Source organism: Vespa velutina, chromosome 11, assembly GCF_912470025.1.
Source record: "Vespa velutina chromosome 11, iVesVel2.1, whole genome shotgun sequence".
NCBI classification, from domain to species: domain Eukaryota; kingdom Metazoa; phylum Arthropoda; class Insecta; order Hymenoptera; family Vespidae; genus Vespa; species Vespa velutina.
In genome coordinates, this window is record NC_062198.1 from 4,126,619 (window position 1) to 4,143,848 (window position 17,230).

At 35.6% G+C, this 17,230-nt stretch overlaps 1 protein-coding gene across 28 annotated transcripts in view; it reads left to right on the forward strand.

The window, feature by feature from the left end:
• The window catches only part of LOC124953042 (protein turtle), a 189,689-nt gene that overhangs the window by 152,340 nt on the left and 20,119 nt on the right, over window positions 1-17,230 (forward strand). For 15 of the 28 annotated variants that reach the window (XM_047503858.1, XM_047503842.1, XM_047503855.1 and 12 more), the window contains 4 exons: window positions 11,186-11,417; window positions 14,139-14,414; window positions 14,752-14,769; window positions 16,014-16,136. In XM_047503858.1, coding sequence (XP_047359814.1) covers window positions 11,186-11,417; window positions 14,139-14,414; window positions 14,752-14,769; window positions 16,014-16,136 — 649 coding nt within the window. The remainder of the gene's footprint in view (window positions 1-11,185; window positions 11,418-14,138; window positions 14,415-14,751; window positions 14,770-16,013; window positions 16,137-17,230) is intronic. The other 13 variants (XM_047503866.1, XM_047503861.1, XM_047503863.1 and 10 more) reach the window with 6 other exon arrangements.

Genomic DNA, 17,230 nt, shown 5'->3' on the forward strand with positions numbered 1-17,230 from the left:
TACGCAGGCAGAAACACGGGTCTGCATATCGAGGGTGCTAATGAAACTTGTAACCTACATATTTGAAAGGCCAGATTTTAGTTCACTTTTAGACCTGTTTCACGTAAAATACTGAGATCTATTTCGTTTTTAAAGATAATAGAAACCTTTTAAGAATACAGCTATGCGTTTTAAAGATACATAACTAAAAGTAATCTTTACTATATATTCTTTTTTGTAACATGTAATATTGTATTTAGATACTTCTGTCTTTTGCAAAAAAAAAAAAAAGAGAAAAAAACAAAGATATTTAAAGCTATCGGCGTTAAAAGCTGAGCCGATAGAATCGATATTTCCTTCATTGACACGTTTCATTCAAATCAAGGACACATGTGTATGAGTAGCCATTAATAGCACATGAGAGTATCTCCCCTGAGATGAAAAGGTTCTCTTTTCAACTAGCTTGTCTTGTACGAAAAAGTACGACTTTATATTGAGAAATGCATTATGAATACATATGTGAATTATACATATTTCATATTATACGATGATAGAAAGTGAACAGACTAAAAGAGGGCATTTTTCTCTTCAAAACGATCTTTGTTTCATATTTCTAGGACCTTCCGTTGCAAAGATATTTCCATTTGAAATTTGCGATTCATAAATTCAATAAGCAACTGGCGAGAGTAGTAACATTTTGAATGAATCGTAGTAAATACAAAAAACTACGCTGTATTAGTAGTGCGTAAGTTCCAAGAATTTATATAGGTCACTGTGTCAATTATTTTATTAATGAAATCATATAGATATATTTATCAATGGATCAGTTTTTTTTTTTTTTTTTTTTGTACTGACATTTACTTATATATTAATATTTTCGGAATTAAGAATCATAAAAATTTGAAACAAAGACCATTTCAAAGGGGAAAAATTTGATCTATTTTCTCGTCATATTGTTATTAACAATTTGTTATTAACAATTTATTATAAACAATTTGTTATAAATAATTTTCAATTGAAATTTTTTATGAACCGATACCAAGAAATCCATATAAATATATTTACACGGATACATATCAAGTGTAATATTTTTATGTTTAACAATTTGTTATAAACAATTATTTTTATTTATGTTTACTTACATGTGAATATCTCCGAAACTAATAGTCGTAGAGATTTAGAACAAAGATAATTTTAAAAGATAGATTTTCATCGATCTTCCTGTCATATTGTTATTAACAATTTGTTATAAACAATTTATTATAAATAATTTTCACTACAAATTTTTTATGAATCGATACAAAGCAATCCATGTACATATATTTACATAGATTCATAAAACTTGTTATACTCGTGTGTTTGATAATTTGTTATAAATAATTTTAATAAACAATTATTTTTTCTCACGTTTACTTACGTATATCTTCGAAACTAAAAATCGTAAAGATTTGGAACAAAGATCATTTTCAAAGATAGATTATTGTCCATATTTTTACCATATTTTTTATTAACTTTGGATTTATTATAAACAATTTTTATAAACAATTTTTATAAACAATTTTTTATAAACGAATGACAATTAGTCTACGTAATATATACATACGTGCAAAAAGATATACATCAGATTTAACAATTTGTTATAAACTATTTGTTATGAACAATTACTTTGAAAAATTTTTGATAAATATAGAAAGGCATATATGATATGGACAAAATGGACATGAAAAAAGAATCTTCTCTAATTAGTGGAAAGATCTTTTTATGTACTATTGGAAAAAAAAAGAAAAAAATGACCGTTCATCTATATTCTAATTAAAATCGACGTGAAGTCGGATCAAATTCCGCGTTTCAACGTCGTGCTCTCGTCCATCGAGACATATTTCATAGTTTTGGTCTAGAGTGTGATGATAATCGAAGCTCGTAGGACGACGAGCGAAGCCGCAAAAAAGAAACGTCTTCCGAATCGCAGAGCATGAAAAATGGTTACGAACATCGAAAGCTTGATTTATGCTATCGTCAACGTGCCACTTCGCGTTTCGCGGGAAACAACGGAGCGACATTCCGTTTATGGCCGAGCTCGTGGATTCATCGTCGATTTTTTTTCCTTCCATTTTCTTCCTTCCTCTTTTTTATAGTTCGAAACGTTCGTACCCGCGCGGCACGGATGTAGTATGTGAGGGTTAGAAAGAGACTAGCAAAACAGGGAAAATACGTTTTTATTCGGCTCTTCGTGGTTTTCGTCAGGATGCGTAGAGAAATGAAAAGCCGGAAAATCGTATAAAGGTTCCTACGTAGACGTGATACTCTTCTTCCCTTTATTTCATCCCCCATTTCTACTTTTGATGGCGAATTCAAAAGTTTCATTCTTTTCAATGACGTATATTATTAATCACATGGTTAGATAGATTTATTACAATTTTTATATAAGTACGCTTTTGTCAGACGATTTCGAAAAAGAAAGAAATGAAATAGTTACAAAGAGATGAAATAATGATCCCATCTCAAAAATGAATTGATCGATTCCTTAAATATTTATCGTTTTATCTTGCATAGAAATTTCTTCTCTCCTGAAGTTTATTCATTAAAATAGGAGCTAAATCTATAAATGTACGTTTGGATGAAATAAATAAATAAATAAATACATACATATATATATATATATATATATATATATATCTGTATATAATATATATGAAGTAGAAAGGTTCGAGCGTATCTCGTATCACGTCATGTATCCGTGTCTGTCGAGTTTGACAGGTAATATTATTTGAGACGACTACGTGAATGTATCGCATACGCCTACACAGAATCATGCACACATACATACACATTGTATTGGGAGGTAGCTTCATAACGTCGTCATGTGCTCCACGTAATATTCCTTTAGGGATCAGATCCACATCCGAATGGCAGCGTCGCCTGTTCTGTTCCGAGGTTCCTCGTGTCTACGCATATATATATACACATACTCTCCCTTCATGTCACTCATGCGAGCGTTTAACCACGCATAATTTGCATACGCGTCTATTTGCATTTATCCGTTAGTGACTAGCTAAGCTGAGACAAAAGAAAGAAAGAGAGAGAGAGAGAGAGAGAGAGAAGAAAAAGAGAGATAAAAGTAGGAAAGGGTGTGAAAAAGCTTCATCATTTTAAACGATGACTTTTTAATATTGTTAATGCGTTCCATCCAAGCTGTATCTATGTTCATTTAATTACAATTCGCATTATCAACAAAATTCGTTATCGAAAAAAAAAAAATAGAACTTTTGAGAACGATTTTTCAAGAGTAAAACAGAATAATACGAAATATTTTGCTTTCATAATGGAAATATTTCTTAGGCTCGTTTCATGAAGAAAGAAGATAAGGTTTGGTAGGGAATACCATTACCAAGTAGAATCCAGAAGAAAACGTAAGCTGAGCTTAAAGGACGAGGGTGGGTGATGTAGTGTAATTTAATGAAACAAATGGGGACACGAGTCAACCGCGCAAACACTCGAGGCAAAGGAGGATCGGCTTTGGCTGAGAAAAGAATCAGAGTGGGAGATAGTAAAAAGCAAATGAAGAAGATAGCTAAGGGTAAAAGAAGGAAAAAAAAAAGAAAGAAAGAAAGATGGAGAGAGAAAAGATAGGATGAAGAAGAGAAAGGTACCTTCCTGCAATTCAATTTCACTGGCGTTTCACTACTCTTAGATACGCGCTACCGCTGGGAGCAAAATCTCAGTTCTTCTCTCTTTCTCTGTTCTTCATAACTTCTTTTCTGAAAATCATCTCGAAGCTTTCAACCACTCTAACCGCGCGGCAAAGCGGCAAAGGCTCTATCTTTTCCGTGGTTCTACTAAATGTTCTCTTCAGCGTCGTTCTCGTCGTTGCGGCTATACCCTGATATTTTTCTTTCTAAATAGAAATAGTTTGTTTTGCCGTAAGAAAAGAAATATATTAAAATAACGTTAACGATATCAAATGACTCAAGCGTGGAATTGATTTGTTTCTTTTAATTACGAGATACTAGCGATCATTTTAGAATGTATTAAAAAAAAAAAAATAAACTTTTTTTTTTTTCAAATCGTAATCTCTCGAACGCGTAAAACGATTCTCGTTATGAGATGCCAACGGAAATGGGAATTAATTTAAGTTGCACCGAGGGCAATGAATTCACGGGTAGGTAAGGGGTGGAAGCTGACGATATTATGAAGTTTTACTATAAAACGTTATCTCGGAAAGAGAATTATTCCGAAATGAGAAAGAAACTCGGTGAAGTTGTTTGCATATCCATCGTAACGTGCAATTTAAATTCTTCTACGGTATCGTGAATTTAAAATAAGAAGTGACTAATTTATTATCTTTTTCTCGTCGATTCTATTTCCATAGGTTTTGTATTCGATGATTTTAACCGCTGATTTTTTTTTCTTTTCTTCAAATGAATATCGTTGAGTAAACTTGCAACGTACTCGTTAAATACTTGAAGCATTTTAAAGCTTTCTCGTTGTACATGCGTATAGTATTCTATATATTTGCGTAGAAGTCATCGTTCGCGATCGAATTATAAATTAGAAACTACGTGAAACTTGGTATTCTCATTCACTCACTCATTCTCTCTCTCTCTCTCTCTTTCTCCTTTTAGAGAACTAATAATTCCGAAAAGTTTGAAGGAGGAGTAACGGTGTATATCCGTGCACGTGATTCCACTATAAACGGACGAACTTACGTAGCATATTATTGGTACTCTCGGGTAATTATACTTGAAATATCTGTGGCACGTTAACTTTCGCAGATAGAAGTTTGAAGATATGTTTGGTTGTTATTCGGACGGTAATTATATCTCACGAGGAATAGAATACGAACAAAACGGACTATGAAAGAGAGAGAGAGAGAGAGAGAGAGAGAGAGAGAGAGAGAGAGAGAGAGAGAGAGAGAGAGAGAGAGAGTTATTAAATTACGCGTGAAAGGAATATATACTATGAATTCCCATTGCTTATAAATGTCTAAATTTCTTATTTATAACTTAAAGAAACTTCAACAACTTTCAAGAAAAAGTATAATTACTCTTTTTCAAAGAATATTTACAATAGTTTGTAAAAAAAGTTTTCACCGTCAGACTATATCGAATATGTTATTACAAAATCGTGATTAACCATATAGTATAGTTTTTTCCTTGAAACTTTGATTTTCTTTCCCTTCGTTATATCAATCAAGCAACTATTCGTAAACATTCTAGACATAAATTTATCCAACCTTTCATAAAGATATCTAATATCGAACAATCTTATAAAAGTTTCAATTGAAGTAATAAGCTATCACAATCTATAATCCGAAGGAGTCGAAGATTCGTATATCTTTTTCTTTCTCTTGTTCGGGAATCCATAAGGTAATTATTCTTAGCACTGCTGGTAATATCGATCGTACCATACTGGGGAAGGCTCGTGGCCCTGGCCTAGACGATTCCTCTTGGAGTTCTCCCGCGCGTGCCTCTACAGGATTCGAGAACATGCACGGTCGTTACTTGCAGGTAACTCGAGGTTTATATGTACGTAAAATACGGTGCAGGTTGGTGCCGTTGGCTGACGCAGTCGAGACCGCGGTAGAAGGGTTAGGAGGTCTACATACATAATGCAGAGTCTCACGGAGGCTAGAACTATTCAACTGTGTCAGGGTTACCACCCCACCTTTACTCAGTGCCGCGTGGTAGATTTAACCCTCGACCCTGTCCCTCATCCGTTTCACATCCTTCACCTCCCGAACCCTACTCTTCTTTACTCCCTCGTAACCGTCTCATTCTCATTCTGACGTAGCAAGGAAAACAAGGAGAGGTCGAGGAAGGATCTAAAGATTCATCCTTTTCATCGCTCGTTATCTTTTCTAATTGGTAAGCTCGCTTTCTTCCGTGAGCCATTGTCATAACCATGGCCGATTTGAAATTGTCCGTCTAACGAGATAATTACCGCGTGTCGGATAACGCGAATCATCCGTCGAGTCTCGGAATTTTTAATGGAAAGTCGCGACCCGACTTTTATTCGAGGAAAAATCGATACTATTGGTATATATACACACACACACACACACACATATATATATATATATGTATGTATTTCAACGCGATGTTTCTCATAAAACATTTAATTGAGATTTGCCTCGGCTAAAACCAAGGATAATATCTTTGGATAGGGAATCGCGAAGGAAAGAATTTTTCAATGCAATTTCATATGCGACTTCGCCGAAGGGAGAAAAAACAAATTCTCTTCTTATTCTCTTCATACAACGTGCATTGTTTCCACAGATGGAATAGGAATACCAAAGCACAGGGCGCGAAGGTAAACACCAAAAACCTGTTTGTCCTGAACGAAGACAATTTTCTCGCTTTCGTGACTTGACTGTAAACGGAAATCATGGAATCTACGTTCTTCGCGGAATATTCAACGTTCTCGCCGCAAATTTCGTGAATTTCAACATTCCGTTTCTTCCTTTTCCCCTTTTCTTTACGCGCGACGTATTCGGTATTTGTATGGTGTAGAGAGTTTACATATTCTTATTTATTTGGAACGAAATATTTACAATTTCTTCCTTTTAAAGGAAACTTCATTGTTATGTTAAAAAATAAATTTACGATATTTTAACACCATTCACGGCGATAAGAAAACGTTTGAATGACAACCTTGAAATATAAATATCGTGTCTACCAAGAAAAATTATTACACTTATTCAGGGAACGAGACACCGATGACATTTGTGTCGCGAGTGAGCTATAATTTTCTGATAAAAAATTAAAGTTCGTTCGATTCAAATACTATGCACGATGCAGTTTCGTAGGTAAGACGAAGGTAATCGTAGCAGCTGGTTAGGAAATTGATTTCCTTTAGAAATCGAATCGTGATTTGCTATATTATCGAAAATAATTTTCAGTAAAATCGACATTCGCACATAAGAAACAGCTGGTTCCACTGAGCTCATTGCGTCACTACTTCACGTATCATAACGATCGGCATTCTCATTTTCTCGCAGAGCTCACGAGCGTAATATGTGCTTTTTCATTCTTGTGCAGGTGTTAAACCGTCGGTTAAAGCGTTCATATTGCGAATAGTTTCTTAGGTATCATTCTGGATCCAAGAATTACTTCTCATCTGGCCCAAGGACTCGATTGCCTTTTCCCAAAAGTGATATCAGCTCCGGTGACTTTCTGAGAAAGTACTTTCGAGAACTTGTCGTGTAAACGAAGCGAGTTTCTCCAGAGTGCCAATGCTCCATTAAGCTTCTTTACCAATCTTCTACTACTTCTTTACCACTTCTTCCCTTGATGCCACTAACATTGTCATAGATTTTCTTAAATCTTTTTCTTGGAATCTGAAACTCGAAAATGATATTAATTTGTAGAAATAAATTGCAATATTGCAAAAGAACATATCATTGTATTGTTTCTCGAGATATGAGAAAGTAATGTAATTAATCTTCGCTTTGAAAGTCAAATTATATATAGCTGATCGAAGGATGAAAATTAAACCATTTGAATTTATATGGATATTCTCTTATCTTTTTGGATCTGGTTAATTATCATTTGGAAGCCGCGAATAATTTTACTAGTACCGGATTACGGAGAGAAAGAGAGAGAGAGAGAGAGAGAGAGAGAGAGAGAGAGATATTAATGAAATATTGCTGATTGTAAATTTTCTTCGAAACAATGCCATACCATACTTGTGGTGTAATTAATTATCCTTTTCGTTATGCGTAAAATTATAACGAATTTATGATTTAACGAAGTTAGATTTGAGATAGCTCAAATAATAGACTCGTTGAAACATAACGTAATGAAAAGAGTACAGATTGGATCTCTTCGTAGTAATATCGATCCAAAATTCAAATGAATTTAATCGGAGAAGTCAATTTCTCATGATTTTGGAAGAGATAACGCGGAATTTTGCTCGTGTCGCTACATCGGACTTTTGAGATGTGCCGAGCTCATTAACATTTCACGAGCAAGGCCGTTCCAAGTTGAAGTCATATCTCTGGAGGATACGCGGCTCGGTTTAAATATCAAAGTGCACGAATCCAGGTTCCCTCCGAGCCGTCTCGTCGCATTGGCCATCACGAAACGTACGTCCATTTCCCCTCATCGCGTTGCTGGCTGGATGAATTATCAAAATTTCCGCAACACATACCGCATGCGAGCTCCTCTCCCTTTTTCTCAAGTGACCTAAGTAGCACGGTCGTGGTGCGCATAGGGAATGAGAACGACCTCTTTCTATTCTCCTTTTTCATCCCCTTCGCACGGCAAGCCAGGTTCCATTCGTTCGTCCTCCCCTTGTCATTTTATTTTTTACCATTCCCACTTCTACGCTTCTCCACGACTGAATTATCAAGATTCTCTTCTCTCGAGTTTACGCATCCATAAAATCAGACCTTCTTTCTTCCTAATGTCCCAGTTATTTTCCTTATTTTACTTTTTGCCTATACGAAAGAAGATTTTAAATTGTTTCGTTGAAAATTAAAATAAATTTTATTAAGATCATTATGTCAAACTTTTCAACGAATTCAGGATGATAATTAAAGCTCAGCGATCCAATCTTAGATTCATCGTTTCTCTTTCCTATAAAAAGGCGGGTTCGCGAAGATGATCGTATGCTTTTCGAACAATAACGTGACTGAGAGCGTTGCTGAGAAAATAGGGCCGAGAGCAAACAAAAGGAGAAAGAAGGAAAAAGAGAGAGAAAAGTCAAGCGACCTATATGTCGATGGTCTTGTCGTAGGCGTAGGTGTAAAACGCCTACTCGTCTAGGTGCTCGCACGAAAGAGAGCGAGTTATTCTCGCTTATTCACTCAGGGTCACGATACTCCAACGATGACGTTATGCTTTCCTGCATATATCGTGTCATCTTGAAGGGGTTTTCAACGTCTACGTCATTTCTAGTTCTCTTATTTCTTTTTTTTTTTTTTTTTTTTTTTTTCTTCTTTCTTTTTTTTCATGCTCTTTCATACTCCTTTTTGTCTGTATGATTTTCGAAAAGAAATAGAGAAATCCTAAGGTTCAAGATCACTTTGAAAACTAAAATGCTTTCTCATAATTTATTCCACGCTCTTCTTTATCGTTCCTCTTCTTTCATTACGTTCAAATCTCTTGCTTTAATCCGTACTTCTTTTCTCTCTGCATTTTCAACTTATTCTACAGTTTTTTTTTCTTTTTTTTTTTTTTTTTTCTTTTTTTTCCCCAATCCTCATTGAACATTATAAAATACTTTCGGAGAAAATGGCTAACGGATTTTAGTTCTAACTGTCTCTGGTCAGCGATCAAATTTTAATCCGTCCAAAGGATTAAAGAAAAATCGTGAAGATTAAAGAAAGACGTCATTATCGATCGCACTACTTGACTCGAGTACGATTCCTTTTCTTTATTCAGGAAGGAAAAGCGAAATGTTACTTTGAAGTAAAAGGAAAAAGATAAAGGGAGGGTTAAAAGGGTAACCGCGCGGTAAATGGTTTTCGCGTTTCGTTCGAAAAATCGAGCATTGCGAGGGACATACTTTACAGTAATCGTGGAGGCAAAGTCGAGAGGAAGAGATCGGTGAGAATACGGGGTTGGTTGGAGAAGAGGTGGAAGGGGGTGGACTGAATAAACGAGCAGGAAAGTGTAGCATTCCCGAAGGAAAGCGGAACCGAGGACGACCTTTTTCTGGCACTTTGCGCTCGAGTGCATTCCGCGACTCGATACATAAGTGTATATATATATATATATATATATATATATGTTTATATTTTACATGGCATGCTAGCCGTACAATACATCGCAACCGAATGACGATACCGAAATGAACTCGGTGGCTCAAGGGAAAACGATATTGAAATCACGCGAGTCGAGTCCAACCTCTTCGGCATCGTAGTCATCGTAAGCATCGTGGTCGTCGTTATTATCAATGCAACTAGGCCAGCTTGAAATAGAAACCGTCACAACTGGGGCAGCTAATGCCCAACGACATTCCTTTCTATGCGACAAGCAAGGAAACTCTTTTAGTATTGTCCTGTTATTAATTCTATTATTTCATCATATAGGATAATCTGTAATAAGTTTCTGTTTTAAAATAAAATGAACAACGTTGCATGTTAGAAATGTTCATTGAAAAAGGCAAACACACGAAAGAAATGTTTCTAGGAACGAGGCCATTTAAATCGTTCTTCTTTGACACCGCGAAACAGGACGATTCTCGATTGAGAGTTAAATGTTATCAGGCAGATGACTCGATTTCGAACTATTTGATGCGATGCGGATGCTCCAATAGACCGAATCATTGGGATCGGAAATTGGAGTGGATACTACGATCCGATCGGATTCGATTGCAATTCGTATGACCTCCCTTCTCTCTTTCTCTCTCTCTCCTCTACACCCATCTCCTCGCTATGTTACTATCCTTGAGACAAAAACGAACGGCATCGGAATCCCCTGGTAATCCGAAACTGCGCTTGGATTTTCGAACAAAGATCTTTTTAAAACGTTTTTCTGTGAACATCACGAGCACGATACAACTATAGTTGCATGTATCTTTTATCGTTGATCAAGTAAACGAACCACGTTCGTTCATCGCCCTATTCTTTTCTCATCGTCTCTTCTTTCTTTTTTTTTTCTTTTTCCTTTCCTTCTTTTTCTAATTTTTTTCTCTTTCATTTTTTTTTTCTTTTTTCTTTTTGTTCTTTTTTTTTTTTTATTTTTTTTTATTTTTTATTTTTTTTTTTTTTTTTATGGCAAAGAACTCGCACCCGAAATTCACACATAACTTGCATGCACGACGGTAATTTCATTGCTAATCAATTAACGGCACGATGGACTTGAAAGCGTGAATGAAAAAAAAAAAAAAAAAAAAAAAAAAATAGGAAAATATATTGATATATCATGAAGATAAAAATTTTTGGGCTGATATGTAAAGAAGGAAAATGAAATGTTTCCCCGTTTTCATCCGTCCTGCCTGATCTCCAATAAAAGGAGAACATTTAAAAGCTTATATCTTCGTCTTTATCGCTGCATTACCTTTGTTTCGTCATATGTCATCGTTTCATAATTTATTCGGCCGATGCGAGCGACTTGAAACGTAATTAGAGAATGGATTCTTTAAAAATTGAAGTTGAAGAAATTAATCCTTCGGATAAAATAGATAAATAAATACACTCGCATCGGTAAGCTCGTGTCCATTGCGATCCCTCGTTTATGTTGCGTGTTGGTGTTGGTGCAAGGGGCAGGAGATACCGATATACATATGGTACGAGTCGTATCCGACCCACAGTGGCGAAGGATACGAAGGTCGCGTCTCGAGAGTGAGCCCAAATTCGAATTACGGAGTGGCCAGCCTAAACCTTACAAACATCCGCGAGAGCGATCAAGGCTGGTACGAGTGCAAGGTCGTCTTCCTCAACAGGTCGCCTAACAGTCACAAGAACGGTACCTGGTTTCATCTCGACGTCCACGGTGCGTGCCATTTTTTCTTTTACAATAATTATTATTATCATAATGATTTTACTTACAGGACATTTTCGAACACAGGCTCGTTATTAGAAAAATTTCAAAGAAAGGTGCACATACACGTGTTAAAAAAACAGAAAAAAAAAAAGGACAAAAAAAAGACAAAAAAACAAAGGAAGAAAGAAAAAGAAAAAGGATTAGAAAGATTTAAAGTTAAACGAAGTTGACGAACGGGTATTCTTCCTTCATGCTTTTTCTTTCTTCGTCATATTCATCCTATGTAAAAATAAAGGATACCGATCGTGGGTAGGGGTAGGTGGTGGGTACTAAAAAAGTTTCATACCCACAGTAGTTACTTGGTGTAGTAGTTACTTTTTCGAAACTTTTATCCGACTTACGTCAGAGAGTACGAAGTTACATCGCGCTCACCCCAAACTCATCTCCCTCTTACCTCGCTTCCTCTTGAGTCTTTCTTCCCATTCCTCTTAATATTACTTCGAGCTTAAGCAGATTATACGTCTACAACTAACGTATTTCTGTCATATTTTAAACAGAATTAACTTTACGGCGAGGCTTACATCTTTTTCTCTCTTCTTTCATTCTTATGATAAATTTTCTATTCGCATAGCTTGGAAATTGGGAAAAGGCGGTTCGCAAATGTTATATAAAATTTTACGACATTGAAGTTTCTTCAAATTCAAACATCATTTTTCTCCGACCATTGAGTTTATTTTATTTCATATTCTTTCTTATTACAAAGTAATAAATAATTTTAAATGAACGTATTTATTTGTAAGACGAACAAATCTTAGATATTTTCTTTATTAAAAAAGAAATAAAAAGATGAAAAAGTTCATTCGCATATCTTCGTGAGAATTCGGCAAAATACCTACGTGAGTATCGCTTCTTCATGCTCCGTTAAACGCTTCGAGCGTTGTTTTCTCTATCTCAGATTTTTAAATTTCCCTCGTCGCAAAAGAGAAAGACGAGAAGAAAAATGGTAGAGAAATTGAGAAAAAGAAAAAGAAAAACAAAGAAAGAACAAAGATATTTGCCTTGTGAAGAACCGCGCAAGCGTTTTCCCGATTCGTCAACGTCGATGCGACAACAAGAGAGAGGGACAGAGAGAGAAAGAGAAAGAGAAAGAGAGAGATAGTGAGAGAGAGAGAGAGAGAGAAAGAGAGAGAGAGAGAGAGAGAGAGAGATAGGACCAAAAGAATCAAGAAGAGAAGAAGAAGAAAAAGAAAAAGAAGAAAAAAAAACTGTAGGGAGGGAAAAACTTATTGCCGCGTTTTGTTTGGCCATAAACGTCGCGGAAAGGCCAGAGAAAAGGAAAAGCATTTAGATTGTGAACAAAAGAGAGTGAAAGAGACGGAGAGAAGAAGAGAAGAAAGAGAGAGAGAGAGAGAGAGAGAGAGAGAGAGAGAGAGAGAGAAAGAGAAAGAGAGAAAAAGAGAAGGAAGAAAGTGACTCCTTTTTCTCTTTTTCTCTCCCTTCGTGTTTTCCACCCCTCGTCATTTGCTCCGAAACCAAGCCTCGAGCCGTCGGGCTTACACTCGACTACGTCCACCACGACTACGACGACGATAGACTCGGCATCAAAGAGAAAAATACTCGGGGCACCGGAAAAACGTTTAAGGCTCCTTTGTCCTTCACTGAAGTGCCTCCGTTCGGCCGTCGAGCTCGCATTACAATGATAGAGTACTGTCCGTTTTTCCGACGTCGTCCGGACGACGTCCACCATCGTATGTAATTTATATTCCGAATCGTAATTACGATCCACTAACGGAGAGATAGGAGGAAGGACGGCCGACTTACAATTACTTATTTCAATATCGCCTAAGTTGTGTAATTAATGATCTCGAAGTTTTCCATTAAGATAAGAAAAAAATTGCAATTTCGTTGAAGAAGTTACGAGCCGATATCGTGAAAATTTTTTGAAAAATTTCTGAAATGAAGGAAGGATAAATTTTTTTTTTCTTTTTTTTTTTTTTTGTTTTTCTTTCGTTCGTTCTAAATGTAAATTTCATGATTTTACGTCGTATGATACCGAACCATTATCTATATATTCCTATTGTCATTCTAATGAGAATACGAATAGAAAGAGATTCGAAGAGATTCGACGGATAGAAATTATCATCTTCCATCGGAGCTTTTTCTTTACATCTGCGGTGGACGTCTAAAGCGTAGAGTTTGGCGCTCGTCCAATTTGTAGCGCTCGGCACGATATAAAGTCGCTGACATGTAAACACTCGAATTGAATGTTGGATTGGTTTCGTCGTGGAATATTTGATTTATACGCTGGACAAGGACGAAAAGAACTCTCTCGATCTCATTCTCTAACATTTGTTCCTCGCTTCTACGTTATACACGACTTATACGTTTCCCCACCCCCCCGCACCCCCCCATCGAGAAAGTCGAAAATTCATCGAATTTTTCGATAATTTTTGAATATAATAAATTTCTTTCGAAAGATTTGTTTTTTTTTTTTTTTTTTTTTTATAGATAAAAATGGACTGCGGTATTTAATTGATTTCTTACCAACGTATATTATTCTTATACGAAAATTAAAATTATAATGACAAAATCGTGAGAACTCGTGTATGTGCAAAATTTGAATATTTTTTCTTTTTTTTTTTTCTTTTTCTTTTTTTTTTTTTTTTAACTTTAAAAAAAATCCAACGAACGATGGAACGATTAAAAACATAATACTCAATATTCTTGCAGCACCACCAAGATTTAGTATAACGCCCGAGGAGATGATTTACGTGAATCTGGGCGATGCGATAATATTGAACTGCCAAGCCGAGGGTACTCCGACGCCTGAAATTCTCTGGTATAAGGACGCAAATCCTGTTGAACCTTCGCAAACCATCGGGATTTTCAACGATGGTACTGAATTGAGAATTGCTACCATCAAGAACGAGGATATTGGTGATTACACTTGCATTGCGAGAAATGGAGAGGGTCAGATCAGTCACACCGCGCGAGTCATCATTGCAGGTGAGAAAGATAATCATTATTTTATTGTGTTATTATAGATTTATTTTTATTCTTAATATTCAAAGAAAAAAGTCGACTTTTCCGAAGGTACTCCGTAATAATAATTTATCCTGAAGTTTTAACAAGAATTACTGACTCACACGGATTGTTTGATTATAATCCAGAATGTTTATTTATTATGACATGTTGAATTAAAAAAAACGATGAACACCTAACTTAATAAGATCATGTTTGTTCGAATGGCATAATTATTGCTAACTTTGTCTTCAGTTTATGCTGAGAACGCGTAGCGGTAAGAGATCGTCGACAATAACGATCTTTATTATTTTCTATTTAGCTTTTTACCGTCGATCACGTAAGTCCTTTTTTCATTTACATTAATTCTTTAGTTACTGTATTTTGCATATATGTATATTTTATATATTGCGTTAAAAAAACAAAAAAGAAAAGAAACAAGAAAAAAGATTTTCTAGACGAACGTCAATTTGATATGATGAAAAGCAAAAATAGGAAACAACAATTTTTGTCTCGATGTTATAAAAATTTTTCAAGTGAAAAACAAAAAAAAAAATATGATGTTTTTTTTTTTTTCATCTTTCCTGTCGTTGTTATTCTTTCTTTTATAACGCGTTAATCCATTGTGAAAGCATTTTCTGAGACTTTTACAAGTCCATACGGTGTCCTTTCTAGTCGACGTCGGGTTCAATCGCGTCACAACGTGAAGTAATAACTCATTTTTTCATCCGACCTCGCAAATATCACGCGGGGAACATTAGCGGATGCTATTAAGCATTAACTTCTGACAGAAACGCATTAGCCTTGGTAGAACCATGATGCGGCTTAATCCACTTGGTTCGCGGTTGCGAGACGACGACGAGAGGCGCCTACCACGTAGAAAACGATCCTGCTCCATCCCCCTTCTTGTGTCAGGGTAAAAAAAAATTAAGAAAAAGAAAAAATAGAAGGAAAAAAAAGCAAAGAGAGAGAGAGAGAGAGAGAGAGAGAGAGAGAGAGAGTGGGAGAGAGAGTGTGAGAGAATGAGATAAAAATATTACAGGCATCTCGCGAAGAAATCAAGCCGACAATAAGTAAGACAAGCAGCCTTTTTCATTTTTCTTTTTTTTTTTTTTTCTTCTTTTCTTTTTCTTTTTTTATACTTCCTTCTACGACACGGACAGGCAAATATTGTATTTTCTTTTGCGACGCTTCGCTCTATGAGAATATTTTAATTTGTTATTCTGGTACGACCAAGGACAGTGGTGTAATCAGGATTTTTCTTATCAGCGTTTCGTCGCGAGCGAAAAATGTCGCGTCGTTATGATTTTTCGTTCTACGGGAAAGGTACAAGCTCGAATAATTTTGTTGTTGTATATTCGTACACATATATATATATACATATATTATATACACATATATATATACATATATATATATATATATAGGTGCGTAAGCATATCTCATATTTTACGGGGAAAATAATCGCGAAGAGTATCTTTACACAGAAAGTACGACGTTTATCAGATAATCAATAAAAACTGAATTGCGACGGCTATTGACGAACACAGCGTTATTAGACACAAATATTTTCGATAATTACAGATCGAGCGAATACCGATATGGAAATTCCGGTAACCACAGTATCAGAGAATACCTCAAAGCGAACCAGTAATTTGATGGTGTTGTTATATCGGCATAGACGCTCGATACGATCAAATAATCAAAGTAAGTCAAAGTGGTATAATTCAGTAATTTTTCAATTTCCATTCATGACATTCTTCGTATATATATATATTATATATATAATTTTTAGTATCAATTTGCTTTGTAACTCGATCACGCTAGTAAAGATAATAGTTTATTTTTGAGCCGAATTGCATGTCCATATTTATCACCTTGGAGTTTGCCTACATTTTTTACCATCAAGTTTTTAGCATACTTTTTCGTGTTGAACTCGTGAAGAGAAGTAATTGACTTATATCACTGTGGCTCTCAAAGTAGTTCGAATCAAGCGCGTATCAAGCTCGAGAAAGAGAAAAAAAAAATATAATTGAAAAAAGAGTGAGATAAGATAAAGAAAGGATGAAACAAAGGAAGAAAGGGAACGTTAATTCACGATCGGTATAATATTGTATATAATCTGATTGACAAAAATATCTCGTGATTAGAAACAGAGAATGAGAGCTCGCGAATTATCGAAAGTGTTTCAGCCATCACCGGCATTCATTTTTACAAAGATCTTTCACAGAGGTTTTGTTGTTCTCTTACACGCTGGAAACGTTTCATCGCTAATGCTGTTCATCGAATCACACGTACATACTATATATTTACATACTCACATACATACACATACACACACACAGGCATATATACATACACATACATACACATGCGATCATTTTAGTATCTTAATAATGCTCACGGAACGACTGGACAAAGCTTTAAGTGTTTCTAGCATCCGCTTACAACATTGTCGATGGTTTCTTTTACCTCATTCGTGCCAACACCGACCGATCGATGAAAATAAATAGCGATCGTGATCGAGCAACGTATCTCGATGAAACCAATTCTACTATTCGTCCCGTAATGGACAGGAGCAGGAGAAAAATAACAAGGAAATACGGACGGACGGACAGACGTATCCCACTATTGCGCACCCATTAAAGCCTGAAAAAGTTTTCTTCTACCTTTCTTTTTTTTTTTTTTTTTTTTTTTTTTCTTTTTATTTCCTTATATTTCATTTCTCAGCTTTTGCGTTATCATTATGATTATGCATATATCATCGAAAGCTAAAAAGCGATAACACTTACAATACCCGG